The sequence below is a fragment of the Haliotis rubra genome, unplaced genomic scaffold (genome assembly GCF_003918875.1).
Source record: "Haliotis rubra isolate DU_JTF1 unplaced genomic scaffold, ASM391887v1 Scf60, whole genome shotgun sequence".
Lineage (NCBI taxonomy): Eukaryota > Metazoa > Mollusca > Gastropoda > Lepetellida > Haliotidae > Haliotis > Haliotis rubra.
Genome location: NW_025767302.1, coordinates 128703 through 152553, shown reverse-complemented (window position 1 = coordinate 152553; position 23851 = coordinate 128703). Strand labels below are relative to the sequence as shown.

Sequence of the window (23851 nt, the reverse complement as noted above, 5' to 3'; positions counted from 1 at the left end):
TCTACATACTGGTGAGTGGACATTAACCATGGGAATGTAGCAAGAAATTTATCGCGCAGTATTGTGACTTCGACCCCCACCTCGCTTCCGTGGAAGAAATCGTTATGTTATAAGTTGTGTCATGCAAAATCCGTTTGGTTATGATTCCAATACATATTTAACAACGAGTAGAAAGTAGTCTTGATTTTCTAACTTGATGAAAACAAACTATAATCTCATTAATTCTAACAGATTTTTTTTATTTTTAAAAATGGCGGCGCCCTGTCGGGAACATCCGCCAGTCTGAGGATAAATGGTATTTAGGTTTGTTTTCACCGAGTTACAAAATCAAAACTACTTTCTACTGGTAGTAAAATATGTATTTTATTGATGGCCAATAGGATTTTGCATGACATGCGTATATCATAACAATTTCTCTGGTGGCAGCGAGGTTGGTGTCAATATAATACTACTTACAATATTATTATTATTACTTCGACCACAACCTCACTTCCGAGGAAGAAATCGTTATGTTACAAGTTGTGTCATAGAAAATCTTTATGGTCATCAATCATATGCATATTTTACTACAACTAGTAAGTAGTTTTGATTCTTTAACTTCCGTGAAGCGATCTGAACACAAGTAAGATATCGTTTCAGGCTTCCACAACGCTCGCTTCGCACTCACAAACATAACCCATTTAGCACGAACTGCGGGGTCCTGTGGAAATCTGTGCATGGGGACACCATCGCCCGACCCCTAGGAGCAATTGACGACAAAGCAACGATTCGGCATGTCGTCGTTGATGTCGAGAAATCATCAAAATGATGAGCGTGCTACACATTTTCTATACAACCAGGGATACTCTACAACTATAGAGTCTCCCTGATACAACTAACTGAAAATCGTTCCTCATATGACGTCACTGCAGCGCTCTGGCGACAGAGTTACGTAACCTGTCTGTGGTTTCGTTGGCGGGCGAGAGGGAAGCAGGCGACTTTTTGGCCACTTTTAATCGCTCGGTATTAATTAACCACAAGTTTTTAAAGAATAAATTTGGTGTTCCGCATAAGACTAACCACAAATCTTTCATATGTAATGGTTAAAAGAGTAACAAAAAACAAAGTTTAGTGGTTCTTTAAACAACTCTTTTATTTTTGTGACACAAATTCTGCAATTTTTTTCTAGAGTTGGTCTGTTCTGTTTATTGCAGTCGGCGTTGGTTTGGTTCTTTTATGTCTATTTGTTTTTGTGTTAGCTTGCAATTCATCGGTATCATTTTGACTCAAACAGACTTTGTAACGTTACTACAGTCATGAAGCACACTGGACAGTCATCCTTCTGGTAAAATGTAGACGAGCCTCGAGTGGTCCGAAGGGGTAGCCTTTTGGTTGAGGCGTTCACTTGTCACACCGAAGACGCGGGTTCGATTCCCCACATAGGCGCAATGTGTGAAACCCATTTCTGGTGCCCCCCGCCGTGACATTGCTGGAATATTGCTAAAAGCGGCGTAAAACCATACTCACTCACTGGTCCGAATTATTTGTTGAATCGCCATTTCCCATGCTTATGCCTTGTTGATAAACATATTTAAATATTTCTTGATAACAACCAAAGCGGTAGATGACAGAAAACACACCTCTATTATATCGACAAAGTAAGTGACAACACACACACACACACACACACACACCCATGTACAGCCCCCCCTATTTTAAGCATATAATTTAAATATCACTACAAAAGTACAAAATAGCTGACACTCACACACACCCAACCCACACCCACTCACACACACTAAAATAAGATAATTTCTGTGTGACAGTTGGCATTATATTTGACATCGGTCTTAGTGTTGAGTGGGCATATAACTGCCAAGTAATTTTTAACCAAAAATGTTTTAGTTTCACCGGCTATATAACTGTCCCTTACAGCTCTATTTTTTCATTGCAGTCGTTAATTCAAAAATATATTAGCAAAAAAAGGGGTAGCTTTTATTGTCTCTTTGTAGATTTTGCCAAGGCTTTTGATACTCTAAGGCATGATGTTCTTCTAAAGTCACTTTATGAAGTTGGTATACGAGGTAAATTTCTTATGCTGTTAACTTCTATGTATAGTTCTTTATCAGCTTCAGTCAGGACATCTAAGGGTGTATCAAATAGTTTTTATTGTAAAATCGGTACTCACCAAGGCTGTGTTTTGAGCCCTCAGATTTTTATTATCTTCATAAATAAGCTATGCAGTCTTATGGAGTTGGAAGGAGGTCAAGGTATTACAGTTTCTTCTTCTATTAGCAATCTCTGCTCTCTCATGTTTGCTGATGATGTGTCAGCAATAGCTGACACCTGTGCACAGCTGCAAAAAAAGATCAATGTACTTGGTAAATTTTGTGAGCAAACTGGTATGAGCGTGAATCTAAAGAAAACTAAGATTACTGTTTTTAGAAATAGTGGTCCCCTGCGCTCATATGAAAATTGGCTTTATAATGGCAATGTTATTGAAACTGTATCCTTTTACAAGTACCTAGGAATTATGTTCACTCCTAAATTATCCTGGAGTAAAGCTACATCTTGCCTTGCATCACAAGCTAGTAAGGCAATATTCTCTCCAAAGGAAACTTGGCAGCATTAATTGTACAGATTTATTTAAAATCTTTGATTGTATGATATCACCCATTCTCTGTTATGGGTCTGAAATCTGGGGCACATCCTACTGTAATACTATTGAATCTGTCCATATTAAATTCTGTAAATATGTCTTGAAACTTGGAAAATCCACCTGTAACAATATGGTCTTGGGTGAATGTGGAAGAGTGCCTTTACAGTTTACTTATACAACCAATGCAGTGAAATACTGGTGCAGACTTCTAAACATGCCTGACTATAGATTACCAAAACAATGTTATTTTATGCTATTATCTTTAGACAGGGTAGGACGAAATTCATGGGCAACTAGAATTAAAAATATTCTTTTTCAATTTGGTTTTGGATTTGTTTGGATAAGTCAGGAAATTGGTGATCACAAAATATTTATGGAATCATTTAAACAGAGACTACATGATAATTTATTTCAATCTTGGCATTCATCTTTGGACAGTAACTGTAAATGTCTTTACTATAAGCAATTCAAATCTTTGTTAAATGTTGAGAGCTACTTGATAAATAATGATATCCCTCAATATTTAAAAACTATATATGCACGATTTCGGTGCTGTAATTTTAAACTAGCAGTTGAAACGGGCAGATACACTGATGTTGCATATAATGAAAGGCATTGCCTGTTTTGTGAATTAAATCGTATCTTCGTTGTTGAAGATGAATGGCATGTGTTTTATATCTGTGATGCATATTCTCATATCAGAAATAAGTACATATAAAAATATTTTAGTAAATGTCCATCAATTATTAATTTTATATCAATATTACAGAGTAAAAATGTTAATATTATCAAGGATGTATGTCTATTTTTATACTTTGTTGACAAGAAACACAAATCTAAATGAAATATATATGTGCTCTACTTATCATCAATTTATGTACATGTATTTTGGGCCGGAGGCCTGTTACTGAAATAAAATTCTGTTCTGTTCTGTTCTATCAGTTAAAATATACCAATTTCCTATACGGAAAAATATAAAATTCCAGGAAAGGAATTTTTGCGCATTAAAAATAGCCATTAATCTGATATTCACAAGGGACTCACAGCAAGTCTGCTGAGAAAACGCGTGTATATCCGGAAGTTGATGTCACATGACATCTGTTGTAAAGATGGCGGACGCAGCTGACAGTGACAACCCGGCGTGAAATATATTCCAAGTGTAGAAGTATGCGCCTGCATCAGATATGAACAAACAACTTATGCGTAGGGATTTATATCAGAAATGGAACCTTCATACGTGAAGCTGCTTCTTATCATCGCCATTTTATTACCGTATACCTCATGTCTTCACTTAAAAGGAACATGGAACTCGGAAGGATTTTTCTTGTTTCTAGCAAAGTTTGGTTTTCAGAAAACCACATCTCCAGATTTAGACCGAACACAAGGTTATATTTTTGGAAACATCACCACAGACTCAAGTGTAAGCCTGGATCTTAAGCTTGTTGTGGTTGATAGTGAATATTTTATTGAATTTTACACAAATCGGACGTTGCCACGGGAAACTGCTTGTCCAAGAATGTTCAACAAGATAGACACAATCGCATTTGATGTTGATTGTAACCCAAATGGAGAACAAGATTTTCTCAGGAGGGTACCTTGTCCACATAATATGTTATGTTTGGATGAAGACGACCCACACAATGTAGTACCTGGGTACCAGTTTACCTACAAAGTAAGGGACACAGAACGACCAAGGTATGTACATATGATATTCTGCTAGGATGATACCAACAGCTGGAGCTGTATACGTTAATATCTAACTTACTTTGTGGCTTACTGATGGCTTCAGCCATTGTGGTCATTGATTATATATTAAATAGTGTATATCATTTACATTAAACATGTTAAAATATGGAACTGCACACTCATTTTTAAAAAAAAAAATCACTTAATTCATGAAAGAAGATGCTAGACCATGCTGTATATAATTGAATGTCCCTGAGTAATGATAATATTGATTATGTTGGTAAGATTTTGTATTGTCATTTATGTGATCAGAAAAAAACCAATGTTTCTTTAGTCCCCCAAAGCCTGTGATACAAGGATATACCTGCTTACACGTTTGCATTGTTATGTGATACATTTGGACCTGTGGGTCAACATTTGTGGATTGAGAGAATTCATAAATTTTCCAAACTCTTAGACAGAATTTATGGGGAACCCTTAGATTTGAAAACTAAAATTTGGAAATAAAATTATATGTTAAATATTGCTTTATTTCAGCAGGAACAATGCATATTGAATTTTTATGTTGTCAAGGTATTTTTTAACCCAAATTTGAAATTATTATCAACATTGTTGTTATCGTCTTGTTTATTACAGCTAAGATGCATTTACCAGATTATTCATAATTTTGTTTACAGACATGACAATGTATACTGCAAATTCTATCAAAACAAAACTTTCCCAGTGATGTTCTTGTCCATCTCAGAGTATGATAACCAGATTTTTAATTTGTAGTCCTATATACAAAGTATCTTGCAAAACAAATACTGATACTTATCAGTTTTCAACTTTTCATTTTGCATTATGTTCACAAAGGAAGCTGCTGAACCATGCTATATACTTGTATTCCCTGAGTTTTAATAATATTATCATACTGATATCAGTACTGTCAATCATTCCGATATATGATCAATAAATAATAATTCAGTACGCACAAATGTAGTGAATGGACACAGAATAATAATTCACAGCATCCAGAGGGACCCTCAATATTATTCATTGTACCCACAACACATGTATGACTTTGCTAAGTGTTCGGTTGTTTCTTTCAGAGCAGTTGTGTGCATCATTTCACCCATCAGCCTGCATGATCAATGATTCATTCCAGGCTCTGAAGAAATTATCAAAACATACAGTTCTCTAAACCGTTACTTCACAAGACCCTCATATTTCCTGCAAAACTAGTAATTAGTGGCCTGGGACTCCCATGTTTGTGAGTCGAGGTAAAACACTGATAAATGAATATTAAAACATGTGCATGAGTTTACTTTCAGTATGTCTATGACTTAACCATGTTCACTGTTCTTGAATGCCAATAGCAACTCAAAATGCACATTTATGTCAGGCTTTAGTTTAAAAGTTGAAATTTTATTTCATGGAGCTCTTAACATGTTTTCAAAGGAGCCAGTATGAAATCCAATGAGCCAGGAGAAAATGTATGAGGCAAACTTTAAAGTTGATAGGATTAGCAGTGTTAGCAAGTTATAGTACCTCATCTGAAACATATCCTAGCTGGTAATATTTCTTCAACCAATCTTTTTGAAATTTCCTTTGACTTGTATTTGTATCTGTTGAATTGCCACACCCTGATTTCTCGTTTTGCTGCTTTGAGTTTTTTAACTTTTATGTCGTTGCACATGTTGAACACAATGCAAACTGTTAACATTGCCTACAGTATTATCTGCCTTATTGTGCATACCACTGACGTGCTGATTATTACCATGCCTACCTTTCATGTCAAGCACCAATGATTCTGTTTAAATGCTGGTGTCGGTCATTCCATAATTCTATGCTGAATTTCATATTTGAAACCAGTGTTAGAAATAGCCTCTGGCCCGCTAGCCAGTCGGGCCTGTAAATCTCCACATGCACTGGCCCGACTGGTTAGTGAATTATCACTTGGTCATTTCGTAAATATATCACTCTCTCCGACTTGTTAACTTATGATACACTTTTGAATCATGCAAGATTATGGCCTGATAAAATGTTCATCATATTAGCAGCTTAATGAAGAAACTCTTGTCTACATTCAATTTTCGGGCTAGTGAATTATTTTGTGGGCTAGTAACTTTCAGGCACAGCTAGCCTGACTGGCTAGCAAAATTTGGAAACTATTTTGCACACTGTTTGAAATTAAACCACACCATAAACATATGATTCCTCCTTCAATTTAGTGCTGTTGATTTAAAAGTAAGTTTCTATGAATGAAATTAATTCCTGGTTGGTGCGACACAGTCGGTAATGTGTCACAAATAAACAAAGTCTTAGTTGAGAACATGTTAATGTGGTGTTTAGAGGTTACTAAACTTGCTAAACAGATTTTATTCTATTATTGTAATAACATCTGTGTCACCTCAATGTCCCCCAGTCTCAAACATTTCCTGGTCATTGAATAAAATGTCAGTGGTCATAGATACAGTTTTGAAGATGAACAATCACTTCAAGTCTTTGGGTACAGTTTTGCTATTTCAGGTACCAGACATTCACTTGTTTAGGTATGCGTAGGTCCAGGTTGCCCAACTTTTGGTGTACGAGTACAAGTCCCAAAAATGTGTGGACAGGAATCTTCACTGGTGTCAATTGTCCTTCAATCCTTCAAGTAACCGTGACATTCATTTTATTTGTTTATAAGTCAAAGTTTACTACTGCATGTCATGATTATAGCTAGGTAACCTCCCCAAACCCCTTCATCCCATAACCCCTACAGCTTAAAACAACAAAGTTCATGGTCCAGTGCACTGCTAATCTCCTGCCTGTTACCTATTTCATACAATGGACTGCCCAAACAGTTAGCAATTGAGAGAATGATTTTAATGAGCAATAACCAAACTAAGAGTTTGAGAGAATGGTTTTAATGGATGATAACAAAAACATTTTTAAAAAAGTTCAATAATATTAAACTTGAGGTTTAGTCATCTCAAATTATTTATCCCAGTTTACTATCTCCAACACAATTACAACTGATATTATTACGATTTGAAAAATCTGTCTACTCACTATGTACATCAGGAGGCTAGAAAAAACTAGTTCAACATTTAATTCATCTCAGTTATTTAAAACGATTTATCAAAAACCTGAATAACAATGGCACAATCTTATTCCCTTCTCATCTGTATACTCTATGCAGCTTAACCTCACACTGTATACTCCACCCTGTAATCTATCCTTTGGGTCAGGTCATTATGCCAGACAGGTAAATGCTGCGTGTTGTTTTAACTGATTGTAGGGGGGTACTGGGCTGTAGGAGTTATGGGATGTAGGGGTTTGGGAGACGTAGCATGTTTAGTATGTCTCTGGTGGCACTGGGTGAGGTGTGATAACCTAGAGTGTTTACACGGGTTCGATTCCCCAAGATTGTACAATGTGTGAAGTCCATTCTAGTGTCTGGTGTCCCATGATATTGCTGGAATATTGCTAAAAGTGGTGTAAAATCATACTCACTAACTACAATGTGTGAAGCCCAGTTCTGATTTTGACTCCCACTCCTTCACTGTGTTATTGCCAGATGGTGGGTCAGCTTAATGGTTAAACCTTTAACTTTGTACAAGAAAGACCAGGGTGTGATTCCCAGTTGTGTACAATGTTCGAAGCCAATTACATGTGTCCCCCGAAGGGTGAAGGGGTAGCCTAGTGGTTAAAGCAGGGGCTCTTCACGCCAAAGTCCCGGGTTCGATTCCCTACATGGATACAATGTTTGAAGCCCATTTCTGGTGACCCCCGACATGATATTGCTGAAATATTGCTAAAAGCGGGGTAAAACCATACTCTCTCACTCACCCACTCTTGTGTCCCCGCTGTGATTGTGCCGGAATATTTAACTGTACTTACTCTTTGGCTATATTTTCAATTGTTCATGAAACCTCTTTGTTATTAAACTTGTAGAGATCAGAGGCTTCAAGTAAAATCAAATTCAGGGGTCCCAAGATTCAAATAGCTAAGGTAACTGGGTTGGTAGGTTAGCTCAGTGTTAAAACTTTCACTTTTCAGGCAAAAACCTGGGTTCAATTCCCACATGGGTTAACATGAAAATGTGAAGCCCATTTCTTATGTCCCCTGCTTTGATATCAATAGAATATTGCTAGTGATCTAAAACCACACATCCTTTAACACAGGAAATCTGAAATACCCTGACATTTATTGTTTTTCTTATCCAGAAGCAAATATCGCTTCAGAAATTGCACTAGTTGGCAGGAATATATAATCGCAATCATTATTCTGGGAACTGGAACTGGTGGAACACATTGTCAAACAGAGAAGTAATTAAAGTGCAAACTCTGAATAACCATGACTGTGAATGGAAGTTTGACAACTGCATCTGTTGCACATCCCCTAATGTGAAGGAGAGTTGACAGTTGCATGCAAATCTAGTTACATTATGTATTTCACAGAGAAAGCTTTTGGAATGTAGGCGATCAACAACTGTGCTCTGGTGGAATCTAGATGCCATTGACAAAAATAATTATGAGTAGGATGAAGGTGTGTCATACACATTGTCATAGGATATAAATGGTATGGTCTAGGTAATCATTCTTTTCATCACGATTTTGCTTAAATATGTACATTTTTGTCAAACTTTGACTATTTAATTTTCTCTTTTTACATTTTCATTCATGTCATTCAATAACTTGAACATCTGTCAAGGACTGTAGCAAAGTTAATTTAATTATTTTCATAAATAACAGTTTTAGACACGTTTTTGTGTGACATGCAGAATTTCCCTGTCTGTGATATTCTTCACTGATAAGGCAGTCTCGGGAATGAGTGACCCCCCTCTCAGGTAGTCACTTGCACGTGTAATGGGGGACCGACTCGCGCACACGGTACAGCCTCTACTGATTGAATTTCTGACATTGTCCTGTAGACTACCTCCATAATCATATAATTATGGAAACATTTATTTAATTTTTGTTTGAGTATCAAGTGTCAAGGGACGGAGATGCAAATTTTGTTGCAACTTTTTGGGCAAATTCATGATGAAAATTGTGCTTGTTTTTTCATTAGGTGCTGACCTGCTATCCCAAAACGACCATAAGTGAAAATTAAATTATTTAAAATATTTTTTATGTGTATCCATTTTTACTAGATTGAGGCATGTTTCGTTTAGTTCAACAATAATATAGTTGTATCTCTTGCCTTGTGTAGTCTTTGGGAGAAAATGGCTTCAGGGATGGAAGGTTATGTGGAAGCTTATGGCTTATGTGAAATGAGAAATCTGTTAAAAAGTAAATGAAAAATTGCATTTCAGATATGTTCACTGTGTTCACTGAGAGGGGTTTGACATGGTGCAAGTATGTGGTTTAGATACTTGGAAGACTAGTGAAATTAATGTGAAATTGTCATACAAGTTTGTGTTATATATAACAAGGATTTATGGGACGCGAATTTCATGAAACTTCACGATGGATGCAACGAAATATATTACTATTATTAGCACTTGCACAGGGACGCAGAAAAAGTCCAAATACTTTTTGTAAAAATTCCAATCAAGTAAACTATAAGTTATCACTGAGTTTGTTACTAGCTGAGTTATGCTATCATTTGCAATTTGATTACTGTGACAATTTATCTGATGATCATGATACACATTACAAAAAACAGTATTAATAATAATATTTAAGTGTCTGGGACCCCCATTTTGTTGTCCAGGACCCCTGCAAATAAGAGTTTGAGACCAAGGGACCCTCAAATACAGGACTCAAGTTATATCCCTGATATAAACACATTGTTGAAATTATTTATACAATGTAATACATGTAATGTATATGGTCTACAATTTGTAATTCTATTTAGATATGTCATATGATTACTCAAGATGTAATAAACATGGTAAATGTCAGTTGTTTAAGCCCTATTTTGTTTGAAGAATATCTACCCCTGGATTGTCTAATGGTTTGTTGTGACTCAATGTGAGGTACGTTTATTGTTTCTAAGTCTCCTGGTATGTAGGGGCGATGGGGTAGCCTAGTGGTTAAAACTTAAAGCGTCCTCTCATCACGCATAAGACACAGGTTCAATTTCCCACAAGGTTACAATGTGTGAAGCTGGATTTCTGGTGTCCCCCCACTGTGATATTGTTGGAATATTGCTAAAAGCGGGGTAAAACTAAAAATCTCCTGGTATGTGTGATGTTTTTTGATGAGTGAGGAACTTTTTACAATGTTTACAGTTTTGATCCCCAGCTACGTCATACCTGATGATGGTAATTCTTGTTACCCTCTCTGACACTCAGCAGAGGGATATTTCCCATTTCCATGTAACAAATACAGAATCGCTTGTTCAAAAAGCGTTTGAAATAAATATCATGTACAATTTAAGTTCAACATTTACATTTTATTGCATGAGGGGGGTTTGAACCCCACAAATGCAAACACATGAACTTCAACAGGTTCAATGTGGCCTTAAGTAAATGTGTGTGTGTGTGTGTGTGTGTGTGTGTTCGAACCCCCTGAACCCCCCCCTCTGGATCCGCCAATGAGTGCAATTTATTTGCCAGTGCACAAACCCTTACTCAATGGAGTATCAATGTACATGATGTAAAACTGTCCTTTCTATGAACAGTTACAAGCAGCCACCCACACAAACACAACATAAACATCACTGAAACTCACTTTCACCCCGTCACCATCACGGATGTGTTATTTGAGTTGACTAACTGAAACTAGTGCTCCCAGGACATTAAGTGTCTTTCACATACAGCAAGCTTACCATGCCTTCTACAGCATTATTTACAGAATATGTGGATCTGGTCTGGAAATTGCTCTAGGGTCCAATGCTGGCAGTGAGACTGACTAATCATTGCTAATGGGGAATCAAGTCATTATGGCGTGTACCATTGTTGACTGTACCATTGCTTCCCTGTTGGCTGCGATGGTTAGAGTCTAATGCTCAACCTCAGGCCATTGATGTATAATTTACAGTCTGCCATAATAAGGCTTCAGTTACCGATTGAAAGCATAATGCATCATTTACTGATCTGGCTGAAAACACATTTTATTTTCCACTAACTTCTGGACAAGCTAGAAATGTCTTGTTGGACTTAATTATGGTCTCATTTTTCAATGGTAATCCATAGTACACCATGGTCTCTTTTTACCATGGTAAACTGAGGTGCCATTTGCCGGATGTAGTAAGCCATGGTACACCATGGTCAACCATTGTATTTACAAATAATAAATTACATGCTCATTTCAGCTGGGTTGGAATAAATCATGTCGATAAAGGTGTAAATTCAGAGATTGTTTGTGTTGTTCATCTTGATGTTTTTAGTTATTTGACGCCCTGCTGGCCAGTATTCCAGCTATATAATAACTGTCCGTAAATAGTCGAATCTGGACCAGACAATCCCAGCATGGATATCATGAACACTCATCCAAGCAATATGGATGCAGTGACAATCAACCAGCCTCTGAGGGTTACCTTCCAATCCATTTAGTCGCCTTTTATGTCAACAACAGGATGCAGGGACCTTTTCTTACCCAGAATCCCTCAAGGTTAGACCTCAATGTAGCTTCAGGGTAAAAATATTAATGTCTATTCTTTCATGAAAAAAGCAAGCAACATATTTCTTTGAAACTGGAGGTTGATCATATTGATGTATCGTCTGATGTCTACCCGGTATGTCATTTTCATTGCAATATGCAGCTTGCTGTATCCATGATATTCATGCATAAAGATGGGGTTGCTGAAAATATAAAATTGTGAAATACTACCATGAATATACAAGGAGATGAGGCGATTAGTAGTAGGCTTATTAGAGGCGTTACTTCTGTGTCACAGTAGCCATGGTGTCGTAGCCTGCAACTTGAACGGTAGCCTCCAAACTTGCCTCATTGTGGTTGTGTTAGACTAACAACTAGTCTCTGAAATGAACATATTTTACTGAAAAAAGTTCATAGTAAAATAAAATATAATATAATGAAAAGGAGCCCTGAGACTTTCTTCATTTTCATTTTCCTGAAGCTGAGGAAATCTAGACTTGCCACATTTTGTAGACTTGCGTGGGCTTTCTTGGATATATTTGCTTCAGGGTCTGTACGACAGACTATGGTTGTGTTAGTATGTTCATTAGTTCAGTATACATGGTGTAGTGGATATTTGAATAATGACTGTCCATTAATGTCACTGTGATAGCACATGAATAGGGCTGGCTATTGATAATTGTTGACTAAGTATTGGTCAGTTATCAATAAATATCAGAAAATAAACTTTGAAAAAATATACAGACACTCCAAAAACACAACAGCATATTTCACATTATTAGGGACATGTTTGTCAAGTGTGTGCATGGATTGCTTTGTGGACATTGAAATTTATCAAAAACAGTTACTTTCTTTCTCAGCAAGTCGACCGCCTCCGTGGTGTAGTGGTAAGAGCGTCCGCGCAGAGAGCGGAAGGTTGCAGGTTCGATCCCCGACCGTGTCATACCAAAATACGTTAAAATATGGTACGTGTTGGTCCCTGCCTGGCGTTCGGCATTAATGGGTACAACAAGGACTGGTCGGCTCGGAGTCAGTATAATGTGTCTGAGTGGGGTATTCATGCTTCACTGCGGCATGGTATCTCAGTGGGCTAGCACTATAAAACCAGCTTTAGTCTGGGTTAGTACAAGCAGCCGCACATACACATACACACGCATGTACGTCGTCATATGAGCGAAATATTCTCAAGCACGACGTTAAACCCCATTTCACCTCACCTCTCAGCAAGTCATTAGGTATGTTGAATCTTTACGTCATAATAATAACTTATGTATGATATCAATGCCCCAAATTTATATCATAACAATATGTTATATATGATATCGATGCCACAATTACACTTCAATAATCATATGTATTTCTTTCTATCAACGGTAATTCTGGTTCTTTAATTTCACCAGATCCACACAGTATCATTCCAATCTTTAAAGCATTAGGTGTGGTATTTACACGGCAGACATTGAAGCTCATTAAGCACAAATGGATGCACAAAACCCTATTGATCCATTTGTGTTCAAGGCCGAGGTTTCATAGTTTTTACATTGTGTGTATGTTTGATCGATGAAACAGGTGATATATGCTGCAGGCAGACAGATGGAGAATGTCCTTGTTAAATCTCTCTGTTTGATCATATGAGACAGTTAATGTCAGTGTTATAGTCTGTTTGCAGTGAAAACGTACCGATGAATTTCACTTTAAACAAAAAAAGTAAATCAAATAAAGTGAAATTTAAGATTGCGAATCCACAAAATTTTACCTTGTCAATTAAACATTTAAATTTGAGAATTTTATTCAACTTAGGATAAAAGTTGTTTAACAAATGATCATATTAGTTTCAAAATCGCTATTTTTGGTTTGTATTACAAGGGGGTATGCACATTAAATGAAACACCGAGAACAAGCAGGGTTGGTCTAAGTTAACGCTCATCACGTACCGCACATGCATTTGTTTCATTGTTCATTGTTCAACTACTGCGCTTACCCCCTTGTAATACAAACCAATAATAGCGATTTGAAATTCATCAGTACATTATCACTGCAAAGAGACTATAGTTGCAGTGTATAACGTCAAGCGCATCAAGTGTAGCAGACCCAATACTGCCTTCAGCCAATCAATATGACAAAATCTATAAATTCAGACTTTAGAAAGAATTTATCGGCTGTTAATAGGGGGGAGTTCATTTTGAATCTAGAATACATTTGAATTTGTATATTGATCTTTGGTTTAATGTACTTGCTTTTGGAAATATATTCAGGTCATGAGAGGAGGTCAAAATGTAGAACTGTGTGCATGTATAATAGTAATTTACAATTAACAAGCTCTTTATAAATTCACTGACTTTAGAAGGATTTTATCAGCTGTTGATCAGTGTAGTTCATTTAGAATCTAGAATACATTTGCATTTCTATATTGATCTTCAGTTTAATTTACTTGCTTTTGGAAATATATTCAGGTCATTAGAAGAGGTCAAAATGTAGAACTGTGTGCATGTATAATAGTAATTTACATTTAACAAGCTTCAAAGCCTGATGTTTAATAGGTCAACACATCTGCATATGATTATTGTGATCAGTGTGAATAATGCATGATAATGATAATAGCTGGAATCATTATTGACCAATCAATGTTCAGTCAACTGTCAGCTTTCAAGGGTAGATATTGCTGGAATATTGATAGAAAAGAGGCGTAAAACTAAACTCACTCACTCATTCCACAAAGTGATTGTAGCACTTTGACACTATGGGAGTTAATCAGCTTAACATTACAATTGCTTTGTGGTACATGGTCAAGGGGATGTACTGATGATCAATTTTGGGAGTCTTTTAACTGTATATTACCGGTAACTTGGTTTTGTCAATAGTGAGTGAGTGTGTATGATTTTACGCTGCATTTAGTAATATTCCAGTAATATCATGGCAGGGGACACCAGAAATGGGCTTCACACAGTGTACCCATGTGGGGAATTGAACCTGAGTCTTCGAAGTGATGAGGAAGCGCTTGAACCACTAGGCAACCCACCACCCCTTTTTTGTCAAGAACACAGATGCAGTCACATTATTATCTTTGGGTTATTTAGACATTTATCTTTGAGCACCATGGAATAATAGAATATCTGTCACTTGTGATTCAGTTTGTGAGTTCTGAATCTTGGCAGCTTTGTAGGTTATTCTCTGTAGTATACATAACATTTCTTGGGTGAAAATGTTGAAAATGTGTATTTCTTGGCCTCAGACAGAGATATCAGCTCAAGGTGCCATTGTTCAAAGCTTTCTTGGTGCTAAGGGTATCATTACTCCCATATCTTGATGTATTCTTACGCCAGTCCTAGCACTATGGTTACTTGTAGGACCCGTGGCGGTGGGGTAGCCCAGTGGTTAAAACGTCAGCTCATCACGCCGAAGACCCGAGTTCGATTCCCCACATGGGTACAATGGTGTGAAGCCCATTTTCTGGTGTCCTCCGCCGTGATATTGCTGGAATATTGCTAAAAGCAGTGTAAATCTAAACTCACTCACTTGTAGGACCGTATGTGAAGATCTTGGTTAGAATTGGTCTTAGCAACCATGCTTGTCGTAAGAGGTAAAGAACAGGATCGGGTGGTCAGACTCACTCACTTGGTTGACACGTCATCGTATCCCAATTACGTAGATCAATGCTTATGCTGTGGATCACTGGATTGTCTGGTCCAGACTGGAATATTGCTGGAATATTGCTGCATGCAGCGTTAAAACAGTAGACAAACAAACAAAACTTGTAGGACACCCAGTTACCCTGTTGTTGGAATGATGTGACATAATTGTGTGATTAACATGGGATGACATCATCACCAGTAAAACAGTACACAGAATGACAACAGTGGAACAGTTGTCATAAATGTTTCATTTGTATGAATCAATGTGAACTTTGTAAAATATATGACATATTGTTGGGGGATTGAGCCCTTGATTTTAACATACGTGGCACAGATGTGGTTGACAGGTGTAGCTATACCTGCTAGTGTTCACGTTTACCGGTAATTAACCATATTTACAGTTTCTAACTGGTAAAATTAACCATGGCCTGGTAAATATGTGACTGGCTTGAAAATTATCTTTCAAATTTGTCAGTCTTCAAACAGTACAACTGAAGCGAAATAAACACAATAAGGATGAATCAGAAAAGTCAGAGATTGTGTGTGACACGGATAGTATGTACGCAAAAATGTCTAAATGTTAAAAACACAAAAAAGAGAAACTTTGAAGATGTTTGGTTGAGTGGATTTTGATGGTTACTTGGGCTGCAACGATTTGGTTCGATTCATCAAAAATCGAAAATGACACCTGAGTTTTGATTTTCGATAACCATTATCATTGTTCTGATTTGATATTTGAATATCTACTTAAATTATTTCCACACAGCGAGAACGTAATTTTGACTCCAGCTCGAGCAGTTTTGAGCGCTTAAATAAGGGAAAATGTGATTGGTTGATGCCGGGCTGATTATCCAGTGAGAATTGTTGTTAGTAGACATCGCCAAGTTGATGATGGATTTCACGCTACATCATTTACATTCCTGATTTCCTAGTCAAATCTTGGAAAAAGGTTATAGTGTGATATGTTTTGTTAAGTAAACGCTGAGAGTTAAATGAAATCAGATGTTTTACTTGTATGAAGAATCGAAACAAAAATGATCGATTATCGAAAATCGAATCGAGGTCAGGGTGAATCATTGCAGCCCTAGTTAACGACACAAAGAACAAACTGAATGAGAACTTGAAGCAATGTTCTCAGGACTGGAAAAATTATTGAGTTACTGGTAATTGGGACTGGGACCACTGCCCGATGTGTCCTTTCCTTCATAATCTGTTAGCGTGAACACCTATGTTTGGAAGAACAGACTGATATTTTCTTGAACATGTTAATATTGCATTAAATGAATATGCAAATTGATTTATATTTGAGCTCCTTATAAGTATTCAGTGTTTCGACACATAGTGATTGGCTGTTTTATTCAAAACCAAATCAAAGTCAGCAAAGCTGGCATTTTACTGATCAGCGATTATGGAAGGGACCCAACACTTATTCTGTATTGTCAATATTCATGTTAATATTTATTTGGTAAAAGTAAGTGACTGAACATTTTTTTCTTATTTTGTTTGGAAATGTACTTTGTACATGCAGTATTTTAGGTTTCTTTTCACTGCATTTCATATTCTGTTCTATTCTAGGATGACACTTAAAATAGGTTTTACATAATGAATGCCCTTGTTTCTTTGAAAATGGATGAAAATTCCTTTCAGCAACATCAGAGCTGGTATCGTTCATCATGATCAGGTTTTGTTTTTGCTTAATGCATATTCATAGCCTTCAGTATTGAGTATTCATAGCTGTCAGCCAAGGAACCGTGCCAAGTTAAACTTATCACAGGGGTACACAAAGTGCATTATAGAAATGATCAATTTTTGGACTACAGATTTTGTGTCAGCTGCAGTGGCTGAGTGGGTTAGATTGCACACTTTGTGTACTGGCAATCACTGAGAGAGTGGTTTCAATCCTGAATGGGACTAAACTTAAAAATTAGTAAAATTTGTACCTTAGGCCAGACCAATGTTATATCTTGTTTTACGGATTTTTGTCCTCAGAAAACCTAAAGGCAGGAGGAAATAATAAAGAAGAAAATTGCCAGTCAAAGTAATATCCCTTTTAAATACTAAAATTATTTTACTTTTGGCAAGTAATGCAGTGTATATGGGGCAAAAAAAATCTGTAAAAAAATTCTTGTAAGTTAACATTTTTGGCCAATAAATACATATTGATAAAACAAGAAATATTATTGGTCTGGCCTTACTAAGAAATTATTGTCCCAGATTTAACATTAGTTAGAGAGGAGATTCGGAAATGCGGACAATGTTGGCGAGTCACACAATAGCAACCACACCATTACAAACCTAAAAATGTTTTTAAAAAGCACAGATTGTATCATTCAACACTTCAATACTGGACACAATTGTTCCGGGCTAACCAGTCCTAATATTTTGTCTGTTTCAGGTTTTGGTACGTCAGTATAGTTGCCTGCCATCGTAACGGTGTTCAGGAACCCAAGTGTCAGTGGGGCTACAACAAGACCCAACATGGAACAGTTGCCTATGACATATGGATGGTCAATGGCGACCCCAGTGCAAAACATCTGAACCCATTTGAACACCAGTTCTCCTTCGAGCTGCACGACGTGTTTGAAATCCACCTGATGGCCATAGTGTTGTGTACTTTACTGTTTCTCTTGTGGCTGTACGCATTCCTCAGACAGCAGCACACACTGACGAAGATCTTCACAGCCAGCTTCCTGTTAGAGATGGTCGGCATCAGTTGCAGTCTCCTCGACACCACCATCTTTGCCTTCAACGGGTGGGGTGCCGAGTGGCTAGGCATCATGGGCACGCTTGTCCGGGTCCTCAGTCAGTGTCTGTTCATGCTGTTTCTCCTGCTCATTGCCAAAGGATGGGAGATTACCACTGATAAACTCAGCAGGAACACTGTCCTCTTCACTTTGTGGGGAATCTACACTGTCTTGAATATTGTGCTCTTTGTCTGGAACAAAGTAAGTATTAGATAGGTCAGAAACGTCATCAGTATATAATACCCTTCATAAACTTAAGAGTTGACTGAAATCAACTGGAACTGGAGTCCCATAACACCATAACCTGTGAAGATCCGGGTTAGAATTGATGTTCAGTAACCCATGCTTGTCATAAAAGGTGACTAACGGGATCGGGTGGTCAGACTCGCTGACTTGGTTGACACGTGTCATCTTATCCCAATTGTGTAGATTAATGCTCATGCTGTTGATGACTGGATTTATGGGTCCTGTCCACGTGCTGTATACTTAAGTTGAAATGTGTATGACACACTACTTTATAATGAACTATAATTAGTGGTCCATATGTGTTTGTTATTGCTGGAGTTCACTGTATCTGATGTGTTCTTTCAGACAGAGGTAGACATCATATCCAACCTGGATGAATGGCAGACGTACTCTGGGTATCTGACTCTAGCATTTCGACTGGTTATAATGATGTGGTTTCTGTGGGAGCTTCGCCAAACATTCCGCTCTGCTGTCCACCCTGACCGCCTGAACTTCTTCCAACATTTTGGTGCTTTCTGTCTGGTCTGGTTCGTCTACCTGCCTGTCCTTGCTCTCATTGCTACGCAGGTGTCAGCTCTGTGGCGCTTCAAAACTGTTCTCAGTATGTATATGCAGTTAAATCTTCATATGTTTCATTTTGTTTGTTTGTTGTTAGGTGAGGTGAGGTGAAATTGGGTTTAACGTCGTGCTTGAGAATATTTCGCTCATATGACGACGTGCATGCGTGTGTATGTGTATGTGCGGCTGTTTGTACTAGCCCAGACTTAAGCCGGTTTTATAGTGCTAGCCCACTGAGATACCATGCCGCAGTGAAGCATGAATACCCCACTCAGACACATTATACTGACTCCGAGCCGACCAGTCCTTGTTGTATCCATTAATGCCGAGCGCCAGGCAGGGACCAACACGTACCATATTTTAACGTGTTTTGGTATATGGCGTGGGGATCGAACTCAGACCTTCAAAACTCTCGGGTGGGGCGCTCTAACCACTACACCACGGAGGCGGTCTTGTTTGTTGTTAAGGGGCAGGGGGTTAGCCCAGTGGTTAAGGCGTTTGCTCATCATGCTGAAGCCCCGGGTTTGATTCCCCACATGGGTACAATGCAAGGAGCAAATTTCTGGTGTCCCCCGCCATGGTATTGCTAGAATATTGCTAAAAACGGCATAAAACTAACTAACTCACTCGATTGTTGTTAACGCTGCACTCCACGAGTCTGAATTACTTTTTTTGTTCTTCAGCAAACTGTGTGGTTTCTAAAGGTTATTCTGTTATCAATGAGGTTACTTCTTGGCAACAGCCCAGTTGCGCAGATCGATGCTTATGCTGTTGATCACTGGATTGTCTGGTCCAGAATCGATTATTTACAGACTGCTGCCATATAGTTGAAATATTGCTGAGTGCGGTGTAAAACTCACTCATTCACTCACTCACTGTTCTAGTCTTCTTGTAACCATGCTAACTGGCATTAACACTCATGGTTAAAGGGAATTTATATAAGATTGATTGTAATGAGACATAGTTCTTTTCAAGTACCAGATATTCATGAATGTTTAAGCTTTTGAGTTTTGCACCTTGTATAGATGAACATATTACACAAAATTGTCGTATCATCACATCAGTGTCATTTGCTGTCTCTATCAATATGAATAAAGTATTTGAAATACTCTAATTACAACCTTATGAAAAGGTCTTAAGAACTCTCATCTGTTCTTTTGTCTTACCTGCTTAACAATTGTCTTACCTTTTAACAATTGTAGAATTAAATATTTTTAGGAAAAATTGGTGATAGTGCAGAACATGCATTTTAAATATTTGAAACAGAGACATTCATCTTGTCTTCTTTTTCTTCTTGATGAATTGAAAAATAGTTCTTTTGTCTAAAAACAAAAAAATCAATGTCATTTATAAGAACTCTTAAACTATGGAAGGAGACGTTCTGGCCTATTTGAGTCTGATTGAGCCAGTTGAGCTATGTTCATGTTCTAAAGTCAAGGGGCGGTTGGGTAGCCTGGTGGTTATAGTATTCGCTAGTCACGCCAAAGACCTGGGTTTGATTCCCCACATGGGTACAATGTGTGATGCCCATTTCTGGTGTTCCCAGGTGCGATATTGATGGAATATTGCTAAAAACGGCATAAAACTTAACTCACTCTAAAATCAAAACTTGAACAAGAAGCGACAGCATTTTTCACTGTTGTGGAGGTGTTCACATGATTCGGTCCTGATCCCATTAACCATGATAATTGTCTATCTTCAGGTATATCGTATGCGGCAGATGTCTTGGCATATGCTGTACTGATTCACCTGTTCTGGCCCAGCAAGTCCGTGCTGTACATGATTAAAGGGGAAGTCCCTTTACAAACTTATGATCTGGAAATAACAGGTACTTGTTTACTGGACCTGAAGATATTAGACAATACATGGTGGTCCCAGATGTATGTACTAGAGCTGACCGTAGTGACTTGTAGAGAAAGTATGTGTAATTCAGCTGATGTGTTGTAGGTTAAAACGTGTGTGTTGTCAATTTATAGATAGCTGAATGGGTCCTATTTAGAAACCATTTCTATGTGTTTAAAAATTTATAAAATCAGCGAAACTGATTTTTATCTTAACACAAAAACTCTATGAAAATGCTATCTAAAGGACAGATGTAGTGATTAATTTATTACTCTTTTTAACTTTTTACATTGTCTAATTTCAATAATGTAAAAATATGTTGCTGGTTTAAGCATGATAAGCTGAATATTACATTTGTATAGTCCGTTTGCAGTGAAAACGTACCGATGAATTTCAATTTAAACAAAAAAGCAAATCGAATAAAGTGAAATTAAGATTGCGAATCCTCATAATTTTACCTTGCCAAATGAACATTTAAATCTCAGAATTTTATTCAATTTAGGATAGAAGTTGTTTAACAAACGATCATAGTTTCAAATCGCTATTATTGGTTTGTATTACAAGGGGGTATGCACATTAAATGAAACACCGAGAACAAGTAGAGTTGGTCTAAGTTAACGCTCATCACGAACCACACGTGCATTTGTTTCACTGTTCCAACTACTGTGCTTACTCCTAAGATGAGTAAAATTCTGAGATTTAAATATTCCATTGGCAAGGTAAAATTATGAAGATTTGCATCTTAATTCCTCTAATTGATTTACTGTTTTGTTTAAAAAATTATCGCTAGATTTCACTGCAAACAGACTATAAATGACTGGACTGGCAGTAAAGTACAATGCATTTTCTGGGATTGATAATTCACAAAGATCACATGTAGATGTCTGTTTTCATAATTACATAAACTAATATGTCTAGCTCCTTATGTGGGGTAGCCTAGTGGTTAAAGCCTTCACTCATCACGCTGAACACCTGGGTTCGATTCCCAACATGGGTACAATGTGTTGAGCCGTGATATTGCTGGAATATTGCTAAAAGTGGCGTAAAACTAAACTCACTCACTCACTCATGTATGTTATATCAGTGCCGAGGGGGAGCTGTTTTTAATATCTAACTACAGCATGTATGGTATCGAGCAATTGTTATTTTAGATTCCCACTATACAGGAGCAATGGACGCACCTCCTGGGTGAAGTTAGTCCATGTATCTGCCATGCTAGGCATCAACTGCATCCTGTCATGGCTTGGTAGTAATATCATCCTGAAATTTGAACATATCCTTCTCCTGATCTTTCCTTTGGGATCTGAAACAAGAGGTGGATCAGCTTTATCTTACTCCCAAATGGTGATCATGGTTCAAGATGGTCCGAGGAGTGTTTTGTGAAAAATTCGACTGCATCCTGTTCATGGCTGGATAGTAATATCATGCTAAAATTTGAGTACATATATATATACTTCTGATCTTTCCCTTGGGATATGGGGTGGTGCGGTAGCCCAGTGGATAACATGTTTGCTCGTCACGCCAAAGGCCAGACGTCGAATCCTCACATGGGTACAGTGTGTGAAGCCCATTTCTGGTCTCCCCCGCTGTGATATTGCTGGAATATTGCTAAAAGTGGTGTAAAACCCAACTCACTCACTCCTTTGAGATACGAAATTTTTTTTAGATCAGCTCCGTTTGCTCCCAAGTGGTTGTCATGGTGAAAGGATTCTTTATGTAAAGAGTTTTACTTTGTGCTTTACCGCCGCCATATAGCTGGAATATTGCTGAGTGCGGCGTAAAACTAAACTCACTCACTCACTTTGTGCTTTAAGTATTGATGATGGGCTCACTGTATACAGGGTACATTCAGGAATATTTCTGTGATATTTTGTTATTTTCGGAGCGTAATGGTGTTGGGCTGATGTTGCAGGGTTGTTGGATGACATACAGGAGACAACGCTGTTTGCAAGGTCAACAGACAAGAGTGATGGAGAAGAGGAAGAGGATGAACTCCTTGGACATGTTGAAGACAAGAAGAGCAACGGCAACATCGCAAATGGAAAAGTGAACCACGCGACCCTACTGGGTGAACCTGAAGAAACGTCACTATAGTTCTTCAGCCGATCACTGATACAGTCATGCCATAACTCATGTATGAGTCTCTTTTTACGAACATTATGAACAAAACAAATGTTTTATTCATTTTGAATTTTCAAAACAGCAGATATCTGCATCAGTATTTTCTAAAAGAAGGCTCATGTTACTTGAACATTATCATTTTTCAAAGCATAATATATTTACCGTGGTACAAGAATCGGTTGATTGGTAAGGAAAAATAGATGAGAGAACGTTGAGACTGTGTGATAATGCCATAACAAACAAGTGTAACATATTTTATATCTGTCATGTATTATTGTTAAGAATGACAGTCCATGCATAATTCTATGTAATATATACAACATATATATTGAAAGCATTATATATTCAGAAAGTTTTAAACTGTGATGTATGTAAAATCATGTGTCATGTTTGTGATATTTTCGATATGATTGCTGTGCATTTTGCTGTTTCCAGTATGCTGTCCAACAGTGTGGTGTGTGTGTAGTCTTGTCACGCTCAGTAAGGTTGTGTTACTGATGTTATTCGCTCACCTGACTGAAAGTCAACTGAGCTTCAGTCATGGCCGGTTCGTCTGGCATCTAGTCAGTTTTCTGTTGATTGTCATAAATGTCTTCCCCCCAAAGTGAGCATCGGACTTGTGAAACCGAAACTTCACAAACTTGTTCAGGGAAAGAAACCTTTAAAAATTTCCCACTAGATCACAGGACCAGTGAGTGGACAATAATTAATGATCCTGTCTGTACTTCACTTGTCCAAAATAACATTCGAAGATATACTTAACTATCAATAAATTCACTGGCCACCAGGACCAATGCAAACTTATCATTTAGTGGTCCTGATGAATTTTTACTTGCCAGGGACCACAGGACCTGTGTAAATTTCGTG

General features: G+C 37.6%; 1 protein-coding gene across 1 annotated transcript; it reads left to right on the top strand.

Moving 5' to 3' along the window:
* The first annotated feature begins 3747 nt into the window (after positions 1 to 3747).
* LOC124255468 (transmembrane protein 145-like) lies at positions 3748 to 23698 on the top strand. The gene is made up of 5 exons (XM_046689385.1): positions 3748 to 4333; positions 17869 to 18418; positions 18809 to 19064; positions 20724 to 20849; positions 22776 to 23698. The coding sequence occupies exons 1-5, from the start codon at positions 3861 to 3863 to the stop codon at positions 22955 to 22957; spliced, it is 1587 nt and encodes a 528-aa protein (XP_046545341.1). The 5' UTR covers positions 3748 to 3860; the 3' UTR covers positions 22958 to 23698.
* The last annotated feature ends 153 nt before the right edge of the window (positions 23699 to 23851 follow it).

What these genes read in the sequence shown, in the direction of transcription:
- LOC124255468 (XM_046689385.1), top strand. Translation starts at nt 3,861, where the DNA reads ATGGAACCTTCATACGTGAAGCTGCTTCTTATCATCGCCATTTTATTA. An exon ending in AGGGACACAGAACGACCAAG is followed by an intron (nt 4,334 to 17,868) that starts GTATGTACATAT and finishes TGTCTGTTTCAG; the next exon opens with GTTTTGGTACGTCAGTATAG. An exon ending in TGCTCTTTGTCTGGAACAAA is followed by an intron (nt 18,419 to 18,808) that starts GTAAGTATTAGA and finishes GTGTTCTTTCAG; the next exon opens with ACAGAGGTAGACATCATATC.